The sequence below is a fragment of the Camelina sativa genome, chromosome 13 (assembly GCF_030686135.1).
Source record: "Camelina sativa cultivar CO46 ecotype springtype chromosome 13, ASM3068613v1".
In the NCBI taxonomy this organism is placed as follows: Eukaryota; Viridiplantae; Streptophyta; class Magnoliopsida; order Brassicales; family Brassicaceae; genus Camelina; species Camelina sativa.
In genome coordinates this window covers 2,462,280-2,477,885 of record NC_141892.1, presented here as the reverse complement: position 1 = coordinate 2,477,885, position 15,606 = coordinate 2,462,280, and the positions used below count along the sequence as shown (strand labels likewise).

The window sequence follows — 15,606 nt, the reverse complement described above, 5'->3', positions numbered from 1 at the left end:
ACATATCCATCCCAGTGTTTCATACAGCTGACCCGTGGTGGTGGGGGGTCCCACTTTTTTGCAAATCTAATGTTAAAATAGGAGAAACAGCCACAAAGACAAAAGCAGGGTAATAAGTTATAGGAGGATAAGCTGGTTGGGATTGGTTAGTAATATTCTGTTGTGGATTCGTTCAAACACACCAAAATCACACAAATCAATAAAAAAAGCTGTTAGGATGTGAAGATTTGCAAAACACAAGGATCTTATAAAACATCACTGTATAATTGGATTGCTCTCAGCTCTATGCAACTCTATAAGATACAACACCGTCCATTGTCTCAACTACAAGTCTCTTCATCCGCGTCAGCAGCAACGTGTACGCCTTCTCCTTATTGCCTGCGATTTAATAATACAACCATCATCATTGTCTATGCTACGAATTTATTGTTTCTGAACCCCAAGATACTAATTGAAGATCCTAGTTTTTGCATCTATAGTATGGTTCAATAAAATAGTCTGGTTCAAGAAAAGACTGACTTAAGATGATCAACTTAGTGGTGCTACAAGCAAGATGTAATGTGAGGAGATATGAACCTACCAAGTCCTAGAGTCGGAATCTCATCTGCACGGAAGTAGTAAGACCCATTTGTTTGTTTCTTGCTATCGAGGACCACGTTGAATTTCTCCACGGCACTGACCAGATCCTGAAAACATAAAAGCAGGCTTTAAACATATGGAGGGAAATATTAAGGGAACCTGATAAGTGTTCAATAGCTTTAAACAAACAAAACGTTCAATCTTTTGGGCACAGAGATTATTAAAACTTGAGTCTGAATTCTAATTCTTGAAAGAAAGACAAAAAATCTGTGACGCGAGGATATGAAATATGGATTGACTTCAGCAGGCAAATGATACTTTGCATGGCAACAAACGAGAAAATGGATATAGTAGTAATAAGCCTTTATTGTGTTAGTTGCATTGCATCAAACTAATCCTCAAAATTTCCAAATACTTCTGGTTATCTCATTGCACCAGAATCGTGTTTCATAAATGAACAACATTAGGATGTGCTATGAACTATGAAGAACCAAAGTCAGGTCCGGGAGAATGTTTTTAGCAGAATGAACAAGGCAGCGACAGATGTAAATCAAATTACGGACATAGATTTGATCAAAAAGAATTCTTGCAAACTAACTTAAACCTTCAGGAAATTATACAAAAAGATGGAACAATGAGCAATACCTCCCACGATGCTAGAGACTTCATGAAAGAGGGAAGACTTTCATATTCTTCTTTTAGCAGAGTTAATGTAGGCCCTGACGTTCCATCGATCTCTAGTGCCGCATACTCATCTTCTGCATGTAAGAAAGTCTAACATCATATACCAGAGACTAATGAAATTCCCCGACAACCATATCACACTAGTAAAGGCTTAGAAATAACCATTGGAAAGCTCTGATGCCTTCGGAGGAGGTAGAGAACTTGTGTCAATTGTTTTGCCCCTGTATATCATAAGAAAACTTGCTGATGTTCCACTAAAAACGAAACACATAAGGATATATTTATTTCTAAGGCATCAAACTTACTTCACTGATTCTTTCAAAGAAGATTCAGGATCCTTCACATTATCATTACCTGGCAACATTTAAGAAAGTAAGAAACTTTAAGAACATGGTCAAAGTAGTAAAACCATCCTAAACAATTACATCAAATCCACACTAGAGAAAAAAAAGTTGGTGCCTCACCTTCCGAAGCTAAAGTAGCAAGACAAGCATCTGAAAGCCCAAGGTTCTTCAAATTTAGTGAATCATATAGACTAGCAAAACATTAAGGAAAAAAAAAAGAATCCAACACAAAACATTGTGATGATAAAACGTTAGGATATGATCAGGAGGACAAAACAAACAACAAACTGTAACAAAATCCAAAATCTTCAACCTGCTTATTGTCTGGTTAACATCATTAATCTACACAAAAAAAAAAGAGGATACAAATCGTCCTCATCTAATCCTTTTTTGATCGAATGTTGCATTGAATAAGTTCCCAACTCATCATCATGCTTTGAATCCTCATGAACAAATGCTCCAAAGTCAGACTCTTCATCAATTTCAATTTCTATGGTCCAAAAACATAAAAAATTCTGAAACGATTAGAAAGTAACATAGGAACAAATCAAAAATCAAAAAAAGGAAAGAAGAAAGAGTACCAGGAAGATAGCCAAAATCAGTGAGACGGTCCTGGAGATGCAAAAGATCATCTTGATTATTTTTGTAGATCTGATTACAGTGACCCAGAAGCTCCTCAAAAGAGACAGTACCAAAAGACATTGATTCCAGGAAATTGAGCTCCGAAGCTGCTGTGGAGAGTCGCCGATTGAGGCTATTGATGAACGTAGATGACGCCGAATCTGCCAAAAATCGAAGTTTTAGGGTTTCATATGACAAAAATCAGAGGAAACAAAAAAAAAAAAGGGGAAAAAAAAGAGAGAGACCAAGAGGAATAGGACGACGCTGGAGAGAATGATTGAAAGCATCACAGCTACTTTGAAGATGATTGCAGAATCCTCCTAAGCTTCTGCTCAAGTTCTTTAGCTCTTCCTCCATCTCCGTCTTCCTGCTTCTCTCTTTCTGAGATCTCTCTCTTCTTTTTTGCTATCTGTTTTTGGCGGGAAAATTAGATTTTCCTGGCTTAACATTGGACCATCGGTTTAGCATTTAACCAGCGGTTTAATGGTTTGATTAGTTTTTTTTTTTTTTTTTTTTTTTTAAATTTGTTTTTTTTTCTTCGTCTTCTTCATTCCTAATCTCTCTCTTCCGGCTGTGGAATCCCACAATCCATGGCTTTCTCTTCAAGGTTAGCTCGCTCTAAAACAGCCTTCTCTTTTCTCCGGAAATCTCGTCAGCTCCACTCTTCGACGCCCAAATTAACCGTGATTTCTCCGGAGAAAGGACGCCGGAGACTCCCATCTTGGTGGTCGAGCTCTCTTCTTCCATTGGCAATAGCCGCTTCCGCCTCTTCTTACGTGTACCTGAATCATTCTCTTCCTTCTATCAGCGAATCATCATCAGCTTTGGATTCTAGGTTTGTTCTTTTTCTATTAAAAATTAATACTTTTTGAAGTCAACAACAAGTACTCACTCACAGAATCGTGAGAGTTGTTGCTCGTTTTCAATTCACTGCAGAGATGTAACTATCGGTGGGAAAGGTAGCACTGAACCTTTAGTTAAAGGGGAATACAAGGAAGTGCCTAAGGAGCTTATTACTCAATTGAAAACAATCCTCGAGGTAGGTGCCTCCAAATTTGTTCTTTGTTACTCTTCCTTGGTTCTGATGTATTTGAAAGTTCTTAACTTTTCTTCGTTGCCAATTTAAGGATAACCTGACAACGGACTACGACGAGAGGTACTTCCATGGGAAGCCTCAGAACAGTTTTCACAAGGCACTGAACATTCCTGATGTTGTTGTTTTCCCGAGGTGAGCGTGAGACTAGTCATTGCTGCAATCGTTTTGCCGTATATATCAATATCAGTAGCTAAGAACAAATGCATGGATCATCATTCTTTTCTATATTGTTTAGGTCCGAAGAAGAAGTCTCCAAGATTCTTAAATCCTGCAATGAATATAAGGTTTGTAAGTTTTTGACCTGTAGAAGATTCACTGCGCGCTCAGTCTTTTCACTTCTAGTCTAGGCCAATATGCTATACTACTTGGGATATATAGCTTCCTGGTGGATTTGATATTTTGGACTTTTATTACCCTGATTTATATCCTTTTTGTGGCTTGGGGTACATATCATTAATTCAGACGACAATTACTATTTGATTAGGTTCCTATTGTACCATATGGTGGGGCGACATCGATTGAGGGTCATACCCTGGCTCCAAAAGGAGGTGTATGCATTGACATGTCTCTAATGAAGGTATGTGCTAATCTTTTGTGTTCGGCATCAATGTCCTTGATTTGCATTCTATCCTTTCGATGTCATGCTAGAAATCATTCCATTAACCCTCTATATTTGTATAGAAAGACGATTTCAATGATGTAACTCGTTCCTTTGGAATGCATATCTAACCTCAGCCTAACCAGATCAACCTATGAATCACTCTCTCTAGCTTGGATGAGTCTCACTAACGAGACCTCATCCTTATATGTAATAGAAGATAAATGAGAACACTCTGTGGAAAGGAAAATAAGATATTGAAAATCCTAAATAGTTTCCTTAGTCAGGATATAGAAATAATGTGCATCACTTATAGTCCACATACAAATGTTATTGAAATTAAGCGACTTCTTCTCACGCTTTTTTCTTTCAAACCTTAGAGGGTGAAAGCATTACATGTGGAGGATATGGACGTTGTTGTTGAGCCTGGCATTGGTTGGCTGGAGCTTAATGAATATTTGGAAGAATACGGTCTATTCTTTCCTCTTGATCCAGGTTCGACAACATTGAGATTGTACCTTATCTCTCAGATCATAGCTTTCATATATATGCTTTTAATATTTGAAATATACTTTTAGATTGACTGATCTTATTTTTATGTGAACGTCAATTACCCTTAAGAGAGGTTTTGTGTGCTGTTGCTGCATTATTCAACATCTTTAGCATTGTGTGCAATTGACTCTTTAACTTCATTTTCATGTTTCTGGGTTCCGTTCAGCAATTTGATTAAAAAATATCTGATGCAGGACCTGGTGCCTCCATAGGAGGCATGTGTGCTACGCGTTGCTCTGGCTCTTTAGCTGTAAGGTAGTTCTTCTGCAACTTTGCTATTCATTTGTTTGCTTGCCCATCTTTCTAATAATTGTGGGGTTGCTTTAATCCGGTTGGCTATTATAATTCTGCTACTAGCTTGTAGGTATGGAACTATGCGTGACAATGTTATAAGCCTTAAGGTTTGTTTATACTTCCACTGATTTATGCCCTATTGTACAATTCTATTTTATTTATACTCTGCTCGTCTCAGGTGGTTCTTCCTAATGGAGATGTTGTGATGACAGCTTCACGTGCCAGAAAGAGTGCTGCAGGGTTTGTCTTCAGTCTTTAACTATTTTTTTCTTGGTTCTTTTTGTAGATTTCTTTTTCTCAGAAATAATAAAATGTAAGTAAAAGTTGAAGTGTATGCTTCCGGTTGTTTGATTACGTATCATTTGATTTGTTGGCCTGGTCTCTCAGATATGATTTGACTCGCTTGATGATTGGGAGTGAGGGGACTTTGGGAGTCATAACTGAGGTTACTCTCCGGCTTCAGAAAATCCCACAGCATTCAGTGGTATATTGACTTCTTCCTTTATAGTTGATTTCGTTCATTTATAGTTTTAAATTCAGGTTTCTGCCAAAAATATATTTATGCTCCTTTGCTGTGATTTAGTTTCGTCCTTGAAGATTAAAATTGAGTTCAACGAAATCATATTTGCCTGATAAGAGTTCCAAATATTTCTATTTCGGCTTAATATTTCTCTTTGCGTATTTTCTATAACTCAGCTCTTTAACAACCACCATAATAATCAGAGTAAAATGAATCTCAAAACAAGATCTGAATCATTTCAAGGAATCGTAAACGCTATGTGCCTCGTGGACCCTTGTTTCCTTTGCTTTTGTTTTGAAAGTCTTCCTGCTTTAGTATGGATTGCACATCATTTTAACATTCAAGAGTGTAAAATAGTATCTCAATTTATCATCCTGAGTTGTCTGATAGAACATTTTTTTGTCATCATTTGCAATGGTTATTAATATTATGATATAATTTTAGGTGGCAGTGTGCAATTTCCCAACAGTAAAGGATGCTGCAGACGTGGCCATTGCCACTATGATGTCTGGAATACAGGTTAGACCTCTGCTTCTTAATTATATGATTTATAATTTTTATGAGAATCTTCTCAGCCGTACCTTTATTCCCATCAGGTGTCAAGAGTGGAGCTCCTTGACGAGGTTCAAATCAGGGCTATTAATATGGCTAACGGGAAAAACTTGAATGAAGCTCCAACTCTGATGTTCGAATTTATAGGAACAGGTAATGATTTATCATATTTTGTACTTTCCAAGTGGTATTTTAAGCTATCTTAGAATTTTTTTTTTTTGGCATCTTCAAGCTATCTAAGGTTCTGTTATAGCAGTGTACTCTTTGTAAACAATATCTGTAGATATTAAAGAAATCATATTCACTCCCCTGTATCTTCTATTTTATCCGATCACAGGATTCTAATGCTCAGTCTTGTCGGTAGACACATAAAGAGAGAATAATTGTCTTCTAATACATCTTTTTTTTCTTTCTCTCTCTCCTTTAGAGGCATATACACGTGAGCAGACGGAAATTGTTCAGCAGATTACTTCGAACCACAATGGATCAGATTTTATGTTTGCAGAAGAACCTGAAGCAAAAAAAGAACTCTGGAAGGTAATTCTCGGGCATAAATTGAGAACCATTTTCTAGTGATTTTCATTGTAGAGAATGAGGATATGGGCAAGATAAAACTCTACACTTATTATACACTGTCCTTTGCTTCTAATAACATTGAGTTACCAAAGGATCTACTTATTCTGGCCCTATTTTCTTATGCAGATAAGAAAGGAGGCGCTGTGGGCTTGCTATGCAATGGCGCCAGGGCATGAAGCAATGATTACGGTTTGTTGTTTTTCTTTGATACACTTTTGGCTGTAGATGAACTTTCCCAGCTACAATCAGGAACCACGAAATCATGTTGTGCCATAATTTTTTTGTTAATTAATTTATATTTACAAGGTCGAACAAGGAATCATCTCTAACTCTTTCTTCTACAGGATGTCTGTGTCCCTTTGTCTCACCTTGCAGAACTAATATCAAGATCCAAGAAAGAGCTTGATGCATCATCGTTGTTGTGGTATCCTATTTCCCTATGCTTAACATCATCAACATACTAGGCCTTAACTTCCTAAAAAGTGTTTGCTGACTATTGTTGTTCTACTTTCAGTACCGTTATTGCTCATGCCGGAGATGGAAACTTCCACACGTGTATTATGTTTGATCCGAGCAATGAAGAGCAGCGAAAAGAAGCAGAAAGACTGAATCACTTTATGGTTCACAGTGCATTGTCCATGGATGGTAAATGCTTTTTTCATTCTTTGGTGTTTGCAAAAGTGCAAGACTGTAAATAGATGTGAAGCTTTTTAACATATTCTCTGAGCAAAACCGAAAAGCAAATTGAAGATCGGTAGGAGTCAAACGCTTGTTTCCTGATTTTAACGATGCCACTTGGCTCTGAACTTTTTAATCAGGAACATGTACTGGAGAGCACGGCGTTGGAACAGGGAAAATGAAGGTATAGCTTCTTCTATTCATATCATGTCTCGTGTTACAATTATATGAATGTACATTTGTGATTTGAACTGTTTTTTTTTTTTTGTTATGTCATGGAAGTATCTGGAAAAGGAACTGGGAATAGAAGCACTACAAACGATGAAGAGAATCAAGAAAACGTTGGACCCGAACGATATCATGAACCCGGGAAAGTTAATTCCTCCCCATGTATGTTTCTAGAATGCCTTGTGTGTTTCTTCATGTATGTGTAACACTGTTGTATTGTTGGTCTCATACTGTTTCTCTTTTGTTTTGTTAAAAACCCAAAGTTACATTTAAGTACAAAACAGCTGATGCAAGCAAATCATATCCGTTTTACTAGTTTGCAAGTGGTAAAAATCTAAGGAAAGATGAGAGGGACGTGTTATGTATCTTCAAGCACCGACTCATAATCTAAGTGCATCTTTTAGTATTGTTGACTCATAATCTAAGTGCATCTTTTAGTATTGTTGACAAACCCATCAAACAGGTCGATAGGAATGAATGACCAAGTCAGATCAGATGAGACGAATCAGCCGCAAAAACAATTAAAAAAACGTGGGCTCCTTCAAAGATTTTGACATAATTCATCTATATCCAGACTTTTGTATGACCAAAGTACCCTTTGTTTACTTCCCTCGTCTCTATATATCACCTGATGACACTGGAGAGACACATCCAAAAACCAAAAGGGTAGAAGAATGGGGTCACTAGGAGAAGAACCACAAGTAGTAGAAGACTGCATCGGTTTGCTTCAACTCCTAAGCAACGGTACCGTTTTAAGATCCAAGAGCATTGACCTTATGTCCCAACAAATCCCAGTCACAAGTCACCAAACCGTTCTCTTCAAAGACTTCATCTATCACAAACCAAACAATCTTCACCTCCGTCTCTACAAACCCGTTTCCGCCGCCAACCGTGCTGCCCTCCCCGTCGTGGTCTTCTTCCACGGTGGGGGTTTCTGCTTCGGCTCACGTTCTTGGCCTCACTTTCACAACTTCTGTCTAACCCTCGCATCTTCCCTTCAAGCCCTTGTGGTCGCACCCGACTACAGGTTAGCTCCTGAACACCGCCTCCCGGCTGCCTTTGAGGATGCCGAGGCGGCTCTCATGTGGCTCCGGGACCAGGCTCTTTCCGGTGGTGATGACCACTGGTTTGAAGGTGGAACGGGCGTTGACTTCGACCGTGTTTTTGTTGTGGGTGACTCCTCTGGTGGGAACATAGCTCATCAACTCGCTTTCCGGTTGGGATCCGGTTTGATCGAGTTGACACCGGTTCGGGTTCGTGGTTACGTTCTGTTGGCGCCGTTTTTTGGCGGGGAGGAGAGGACTAAGTCCGAGGCTGGTCCTTCTGAAGCGTTGCTCAATTTGGATTTGCTTGACAAGTAAGCTAACACAACACTTTCTAATATTTTAATTTTATTTTAGACGTACTACCGAATAATTTTTAATTTTTGCATAATCATTAAATATATTACAGTACTAGTGAGTGATGCATGACTCCATAGTTTATATAACCTAACTATTAACTATTTTAAAACATATTAAATGTATAAAGTCTATATAGATGTCGTTTGCGGTTACTTTAAATTTTCATATTTATCTTTTTATGCGAGTAATGCCAATTTAAACGTTGGAGTGAATTTACCCGCCGAGTCGCATGAGAGAGACAGCTAAGAGTCACAGTGCCTCTTCATGAATACACAGATGTGCATTTACATGTCCTTTTTTCCAAAACTTCACAAATTTTTATAGAAGATAAGTTTCTCCAAAATCCAAACGTCGAATGAAAAAACAGTCTCCTTGAACTAAAAGAGATTTTTCATGTTTTTGATTTTATTATCGAATTCGCAATTAGTTCAAATTTCAAACATTTCTACGACACACAAAAACACGAACTTTCTAAAGAAAACGACTTTTCCTACCAAAAGATACATTTATTTTGATTAGAACCATTCACCAACTAACCAACACACAAATGATATATATAGTGGTATGTTTTCATATATGTATCTCTATCTCTTTCGATAAATTCAAAAGAAAAAAATAATGTTTCATTTTGGTTGATATAAAATCGTCTTCTAAGACTTGTGATTTTACTCCATCACATGATTGTTATAATATTACATCACAAAAACTAGTCAATGTGCTTAGTCTACTAATACTCCACTATTTGATTAGTCTCAAGTCATTCAACATTATAAATGGCTGGCTTTAATTTCAAATATTATGGTCTCCCATCAAAGTGGATACACGAATGCGTAACATCCAGTAGATGGAAGACAACTTAGAAAGTATCTTATATGGAAAGTGATCGAATAAGAAAAATAAAAAGATACTTGATAAAAAAATCATGACAACCAATTAGAAACCCTACCATTTGACGTTAAATGATTGTACTAATTCAGGATTTTCATCTTTTTTTTCTTCTTCTTTTGAAAACAATTATAAAGGCTCTATAAGCCTAGAAGAACTCAGAACAAATAATCCATTACAGCTACACCAATTCCAAAAAAAATATATGTATACAACCTACACGAAATTATAACTAAATCTAAAATAGAATTTAAAGAGTCGATGTTTACGAAGCAATTACCCATTATAACACTATATAGCGAGTTCGTGTAGTTATAGATCCTAACATATATATATACAAACGTGTAAATTTAGCATATATGTTGCAAATTCATATTGTTTTAGCTCATTTTTCATTTATGAATTATGAATAAGTGGATTAGTGGTTATTGGAATAAACAGATAATGAGATATCAAGAACAGTGGTTAATATATTTGGAAAGCTAAGGAGATAGTGCGTCATGCATTATCCTCGTTTTCCTTTATCGATCGATCATCTCAGCGTAATTAATGTATGTATGTTTCTCCTGAGTCGTGACTATCCGAATGCAACTAATGTCTCACTCTCACATTTTATAATAATATTTAGCATATTCGAATGTGCATATATTCATGTTTATCAACGCACGTGGAATCATTGAGATCACAAATCGTTCAAGTCTTCTTTCCAATTAATCGTTTCTCTTTTTATGTTTGAACAATGAGATGATTGACCCGTCTTGTTCATGGCCATTGTCATAAAGCTATATGTATAGTAAATACTAATAGTGGTATAGTCAATTTCAATAATTTATAATATGAGGTGATGAGATGAAAGAGAAAAAAAAACGAGCTAAACTTTTAACTTCTTGAAGGTTTTGGAGATTGTCACTACCAAAAGGTGCAACAAGAGATCATCCCATGGCTAACCCTTTTGGACCGAAGAGTCCTAGAATCAAATCAATTAGCATAGAGCCAATGTTGGTGATTGTCGGCGGCTCAGAACTTTTGAGAGATAGGGCCAAAGAGTATGCATATAAATTAAAGAAGATGGGAGGGAAAAAAGTAGATTGCATTGAATTTGAAAACGAGGAGCATGGTTTCTACTCCAACAATCCATCTTCTGAGGCTGCAGAAGAAGTTCTTCGTATTATTGGAGACTTTATGAACAATTTGTCTTACTTATTTTAGCATTTGGCTTGTTGAAGGTAACTTTTTGTTTTTTTTTTGTCAAAGAAAAAGCTTGTCGAAGGTAACAAAAAGAGTTTAATTTAATTAGCATCTCAAACAAGTTTGCTTGGTGATTGGTGAATCATATTCATAAATACTTTGTTACACAAAACTCATACAATGTTCTTGGTTTTGTTATATACTTTATTCGTAGTATCAGACCTTAAATGATATATTCTTTAGTAGCTTATCTAATTACTACGTATACGCTCTCCTTAAATGGTATTTTCTTTGGTAGTTTTATCTTATCAAAAAAGTATGTCCAAGTTCATTTTACTACGTATACGTATACGCTCTCCTTTATGCAAGGTTTTTTTTTGTCTTAAATGTTAAAGGCTAGATATATACAAACTCTATTATAGGTTTTTAATTCGTCTTAATACACCATCTCGACATAATAAACTCAAATACACTTGAATCTACTATACACATATCTATCAAGTAGTCTTCGGTATTCCCCAATATTCTAACTACATGAATCTGTTATCCATTTGAACTGAATCTCCTCCTCCAATATACTAATCTAGTTTGTAAAGCCACTAACTTTTATAGCAACATTGTCGTATCCATATAAGTATTGTTTTAGTTTAATTGAACAAAGAAGAGACTTGCTGCTACTTGTGTTTATATCCAAAATAAAAAATAGTTTCATGATGTTAGGCTACGTTGACCTGGTAAGCTTCAATGTCGACGTCCCGGTACTTTTACGCGGGGAAGCGCAATAAACCATTGTCCATTGAATTAGTCTTCCCAAACAAAATCTTCCAATAAAAATAATGTATATATAGTTTACAATGTGATTTATTATTTATGTTAACCGATCACCTTAATTAATTTTAAACCATCGATAAGGATATATATTTATAGGTCAGAATAGTACTGCTACGTTCAAATTAAAATATTTCAAATACTGAGACTTATTAAGTTGATATAAAAAAGATTTCAATAAAATAGCTAGACTCAAATATTTCTCTAAATTTGGTAGAAAAATTCGGGACTAAATTGATGATATACAAAGCAAGAAATAACTCATCTCGGTATAAAAAAAAAACAACTCTCTAATAGATCTCTATTTTCTTCCATTTTGAGTACAAAATAGGTTCATAAATTTTCAAGAGACTACTATCTAATGTCCAAAACATAAAATAGGTTAGATACTCATAACAAAGCTTTCAATATGTTTTATGATAATAATAACAAAGATCAACAATATGAAGGTACATGTTTTTTGTTTGGGATTATATATTATTAAGGAAAAGAACAAAACACACTGACACATGTAAAACAACTCTATCTGATTATAAAAGATAGATCATCACACTGGCGGATATAGGGAGAAAAGTAACATGAGATACAAATATTTTTTTAACCAAATTTTTTTTCCAGCACTAAATAACATAACAAAATGTGTAAAAAAGTAAAAATATTGAAAAGAATTGCAAAATGTAAGATTTGAACCATTCATTTTCTACATAGTGTGAGATACTCTTTCCAAATAGGCTAAGAAACACTATTATTAACCCATCACTTAAACAGGTTTTAAAAAGGTGTATGGGGTACGTGCCCCACCTACTAATAACGTAAATAATCATCACAGTAATCGAAACGATAATTACAAATTCGTTATATGAAATTACAAAAATAGTAATTGGTTCATAGATGAGGCATCCAGATTAGCTGACCTGTACTCTCCGCAGGTAAAGAAAAGACACCTCATCCAACTAAGATCTCATCCGTCGATCTCATCCTAAACAAACACATCTTCACCGTTAATATTGTACCTTCTCTAGTAAAGTCGGTTTTACCAAAAATAACCCTTAAGCCGTCGTCGTCGTTGTTGTGGGCACGAGACGAGACGAGACAAGAGACTCCATTGAAAGAAAAAAACAAAGGCTTTTCTCGATTTCAAATTGAAAAGATTACAAAAAAAACATAAAGCTTTTTAGGGTTTCGAGATAAACCAGAGGGAAACAAACGAAGAAGACGACCAATTCTCACTCTATCTCTTTCGTTTCGTTTCCACGATTTGTTTCTGTGTTTCCCTCTGATTCCCAAAAAAAAAAACGATTTTTTCTCTTTCTCTTTTTTGCTTTTGCTTTTCGTTTTACCAGAAAAAGCAATAATAATTGTTGTTAATTTCCCAGAGATTTCAATCATAGAAGTAGAAGGTTACAATATCTTTAGCTACCCCAATTGCTCTGTTTCCTGGGAAAGCTCCGACCTTTTAGCTTTAATCTTCGTTGTTCTTGGTGGGTTAAACGAATAAGGTAAAGCTCTTGATTTTGCAATGTTTCTCTTCTCTTCTGTTTGCTTTTTTTTTTCCTACTCTGTCCATGAAAGAAGCTTCCTTTTTGTATAGTATTGATCGTTTTTAGATGAAATTGACTTTTTACAGGAGCTATATATTGGCGCTCGTTTTCTTGTTCACGGATCTGGACTACGGAGAAAGGTTTTGGTGATCGTTGTTACGAATGTATATGTGCCCTAGCCTTGGATTGTGATTTGGATACTGTCGCAGAAGTTATGGATTTGGCGATTGTATCTTCTTCCCCTAGGGATGTTGTTAGATGTTGTGATTGTGGATGCAGTTGCTCTCTAAACGATGCTTCTCCTGGTTCTTTGCTTCGTTCTGTGAAGAGAAAATTCGAGGAGTTCCAGAATGATAAACCGTTTTACATAACGGAGCTGGAACTGGACTTGTCTTCTTCCAATGCTAAAGTCCAGATTGAGAATGAGTTGGAACTGTTGAGGGAGACTGTTAGCAGCCAGCAGCAATCGATTCAAGATTTGTATGAGGAGCTCGACGAAGAGAGGAATGCTGCATCCACTGCTGCGAGTGAGGCAATGTCTATGATATTGAGGTTGCAGAGGGATAAGGCTGAGCTTCAAATGGAATTGAGGCAGTTTAAGCGTTTTGCTGAGGAGAAAATGGAGCATGATCAGCAAGAGCTTTTGGATCTTGAAGATTTGGTATATAAGAGGGAGCAGACTATTCAGGCTATGACTTGTGAAGCTCAGGCTTATAAGCATAGAATGATGAGTTTCGGGCTCACTGACACTGAGGCTGAGCTTGATGCCGAGAAGGGCATGCTTAGCCGTAACCCGAGCATGATTGAAAGTGATTACCAATATGATCTTCCTACATATGACTACCCTCCTATAAAGTGCAATGTGAATGAGAATCCAGGTCCCTTGGAAGCTGATATTGATGTTGACGATGTTGAAAAGTATCCACTGAATGATTCACCTCATGGCATAGAAAATTTGAAGACTTTGGAAAAAAGAATCAGTCAGATGGAGAAAAACCCTAGTTTCACTCAGTCTAATGGTGATGTATCTGGAGGGAGAAATTATTCGGAGAAGTTGATGATTGGTCAGAGTCCTAGGCGTCAGAGACATTTCAGGAGGGTTTCCACTGGTAGCTCAAGTTCACTTTTGGGAACAAATAGGGAAACTAGACCTGATTTCCCCACGGAGTCACCAAGGTCTAACAGTGGGAGCTTCAGGAAAGTGGAAGATGCATCGTTTGCAGAGGGTAATTCCTATGCAAAGGGTAAGATTGACTCATCAGAAATAGGAGATAATGACATGAATGATAGAGTTTATACCATTGACTCTGTGCATCACGGCGTATCTCATAGTGGTGTTGCTGAGCAAAAGTTTAAGAATGAGACAGTTGATGGTTATGCTGCAATGTCTCCGAGAGAAAAATTGAGTCAGCCGGATCTTGGTGATCCTGATATAGTGAAACTCTACATGAGGCTTCAAGCACTAGAGGCTGACAGGGAATCAATGAAACAAGCGATTATGTCGATGAGGACTGAGAAAGCTCAAATGGTTCTTTTGAAAGAAATTGCTCAACATCTCTCAAAGGATGTTGTCCCAGAACGGAGATTGCCTCTGCGGAAAACATCTATTGTTGGAGCATTCAGTTTCATATCTCTCTTCAAGGTGATTTTTGTTTCTTATACCAATCAGTGATTTGTGTTCTTTATACTGATAGGATGCTCTGCTGTATTTCTTAATGAATTGTATACTCCAAACTAACTGTGTCTTTTGATTAATCCTGTGCAGTGGATCACATCTTTTGTTCTCTGGAGAAGGAAGGCTCGCCGAAGCAAGTAAGCAAACACAGTCTCAAATCTTGATAAACTTGTGCTTCATACACCCTTCTATGGATCCTGAGTTTTGAGTTTGTAGTATCATAAACGATTAACTTAACCTGGTTGTGTTCCAAATGGTGTTAAATGCAGATACATGAACGGAATGCAAGGGAACAACATGGGGTTGCAAATGCTTCTAGAAAAGACTCCTCGGATACGGCAATGGAGATGTCTCTCAAGCACACAAGTGTGAAACAGATTGCATTCTCAAAATTTGGTTTGAAGCGCATAATGCGAATCACATTGTGAAAAAGTAGGTATTGAGATGCACTGCGCTTACTTTGTTGTCCACCTTCATCTTCATGGTTGCTGAGAAAGATGGGTTTCTCATGTGCAGTATATTTTTTTTTCTTTCCTTTTTTTTTTTTGTGTTTGCCATATTTCATTTGTTATTTGGGTTTGAATTGTCTTTAAAAAAGGGTTTGATGATTTGTCTCAAAAAGATCAGTGAGGCTACACGCAAAGCACAACATCCTCTTATTGTAAGCTTGTGTATAATTTTTCCAGATTCTATTTGTTTGAATTTCTCTGGAAAATTAATGAAATAAAGAAAAAAATAAACAGAGCAATGATCGGTTAACGGAA

The 15,606-nt window shown here is 36.6% G+C and overlaps 4 protein-coding genes across 6 annotated transcripts; 3 read left to right on the top strand and 1 right to left on the bottom strand.

The window, feature by feature from the left end:
• Positions 1-97: 97 nt before the first annotated feature.
• Positions 98-2,667, bottom strand: LOC104734672 (uncharacterized). Of its 2 annotated transcripts, none has more exons than XM_010454296.3 (9): positions 2,474-2,667; positions 2,189-2,389; positions 1,974-2,097; positions 1,728-1,798; positions 1,569-1,617; positions 1,426-1,484; positions 1,225-1,337; positions 581-686; positions 98-378 (listed from the first exon to the last, which is right to left on the bottom strand). In XM_010454296.3, exons 1-9 carry the CDS (start codon positions 2,583-2,585, stop codon positions 284-286), a joined length of 930 nt encoding a protein of 309 aa, XP_010452598.1. In that variant the 5' UTR covers positions 2,586-2,667; the 3' UTR covers positions 98-283. The 2 variants fall into 2 exon arrangements, with proteins under 2 accessions (XP_010452598.1, XP_087337797.1); XM_087481671.1 differs by having other exon boundaries at positions 1,225-1,334; positions 2,474-2,645.
• A 57-nt stretch (positions 2,668-2,724) lies between these two features.
• On the top strand, positions 2,725-7,637 carry LOC104734671 (D-lactate dehydrogenase [cytochrome], mitochondrial). Of its 2 annotated transcripts, XM_010454295.3 has the most exons (18): positions 2,725-3,063; positions 3,165-3,267; positions 3,356-3,456; positions 3,560-3,608; positions 3,809-3,901; positions 4,303-4,417; positions 4,669-4,729; positions 4,839-4,875; positions 4,947-5,008; positions 5,156-5,252; positions 5,733-5,807; positions 5,885-5,993; positions 6,268-6,377; positions 6,543-6,605; positions 6,761-6,840; positions 6,931-7,061; positions 7,235-7,278; positions 7,377-7,637. In XM_010454295.3, the coding sequence occupies exons 1-18, from the start codon at positions 2,819-2,821 to the stop codon at positions 7,494-7,496; spliced, it is 1,695 nt and encodes a 564-aa protein (XP_010452597.1). In that variant the 5' UTR covers positions 2,725-2,818; the 3' UTR covers positions 7,497-7,637. The 2 variants fall into 2 exon arrangements, with proteins under 2 accessions (XP_010452597.1, XP_087337796.1); XM_087481670.1 differs by lacking the exons at positions 2,725-3,063; positions 3,165-3,267; positions 3,356-3,456; positions 3,560-3,608; positions 3,809-3,901 and having other exon boundaries at positions 4,338-4,417; positions 4,832-4,875.
• A 239-nt stretch (positions 7,638-7,876) lies between these two features.
• LOC104734670 (strigolactones hydrolase CXE15) lies at positions 7,877-10,970 on the top strand. Its single transcript, XM_010454294.3, has 2 exons — positions 7,877-8,679; positions 10,504-10,970. Exons 1-2 carry the CDS (start codon positions 7,997-7,999, stop codon positions 10,817-10,819), a joined length of 999 nt encoding a protein of 332 aa, XP_010452596.1. The 5' UTR covers positions 7,877-7,996; the 3' UTR covers positions 10,820-10,970.
• A 1,490-nt stretch (positions 10,971-12,460) lies between these two features.
• On the top strand, positions 12,461-15,590 carry LOC104734669 (myosin-binding protein 7). Its single transcript, XM_010454293.2, has 4 exons — positions 12,461-13,125; positions 13,254-14,809; positions 14,933-14,979; positions 15,112-15,590. The coding sequence occupies exons 2-4, from the start codon at positions 13,382-13,384 to the stop codon at positions 15,212-15,214; spliced, it is 1,578 nt and encodes a 525-aa protein (XP_010452595.1). The 5' UTR covers positions 12,461-13,125; positions 13,254-13,381; the 3' UTR covers positions 15,215-15,590.
• The last annotated feature ends 16 nt before the right edge of the window (positions 15,591-15,606 follow it).

Bases quoted from the DNA above. Each gene is read 5' to 3' on its own strand.
- LOC104734672 (XM_010454296.3), bottom strand. From the start codon at position 2,585: ATGGAGGAAGAGCTAAAGAACTTGAGCAGAAGCTTAGGAGGATTCTGC. The intron at 1,485-1,568 runs GTAAGTTTGATG...TATGATATACAG, and splicing joins TCTTTGAAAGAATCAGTGAA to GGGCAAAACAATTGACACAA. The intron at 379-580 runs GTAGGTTCATAT...ATTAAATCGCAG, and splicing joins GATTCCGACTCTAGGACTTG to GCAATAAGGAGAAGGCGTAC.
- LOC104734671 (XM_010454295.3), top strand. From the start codon at position 2,819: ATGGCTTTCTCTTCAAGGTTAGCTCGCTCTAAAACAGCCTTCTCTTTT. The intron at 5,253-5,732 runs GTATATTGACTT...ATATAATTTTAG, and splicing joins AAATCCCACAGCATTCAGTG to GTGGCAGTGTGCAATTTCCC. The intron at 7,062-7,234 runs GTAAATGCTTTT...CTTTTTAATCAG, and splicing joins CAGTGCATTGTCCATGGATG to GAACATGTACTGGAGAGCAC.
- LOC104734670 (XM_010454294.3), top strand. From the start codon at position 7,997: ATGGGGTCACTAGGAGAAGAACCACAAGTAGTAGAAGACTGCATCGGT. The intron at 8,680-10,503 runs GTAAGCTAACAC...AACTTCTTGAAG, and splicing joins AATTTGGATTTGCTTGACAA to GTTTTGGAGATTGTCACTAC.
- LOC104734669 (XM_010454293.2), top strand. From the start codon at position 13,382: ATGGATTTGGCGATTGTATCTTCTTCCCCTAGGGATGTTGTTAGATGT. The intron at 14,810-14,932 runs GTGATTTTTGTT...AATCCTGTGCAG, and splicing joins GTTTCATATCTCTCTTCAAG to TGGATCACATCTTTTGTTCT. The intron at 14,980-15,111 runs GTAAGCAAACAC...TGTTAAATGCAG, and splicing joins AGGAAGGCTCGCCGAAGCAA to ATACATGAACGGAATGCAAG.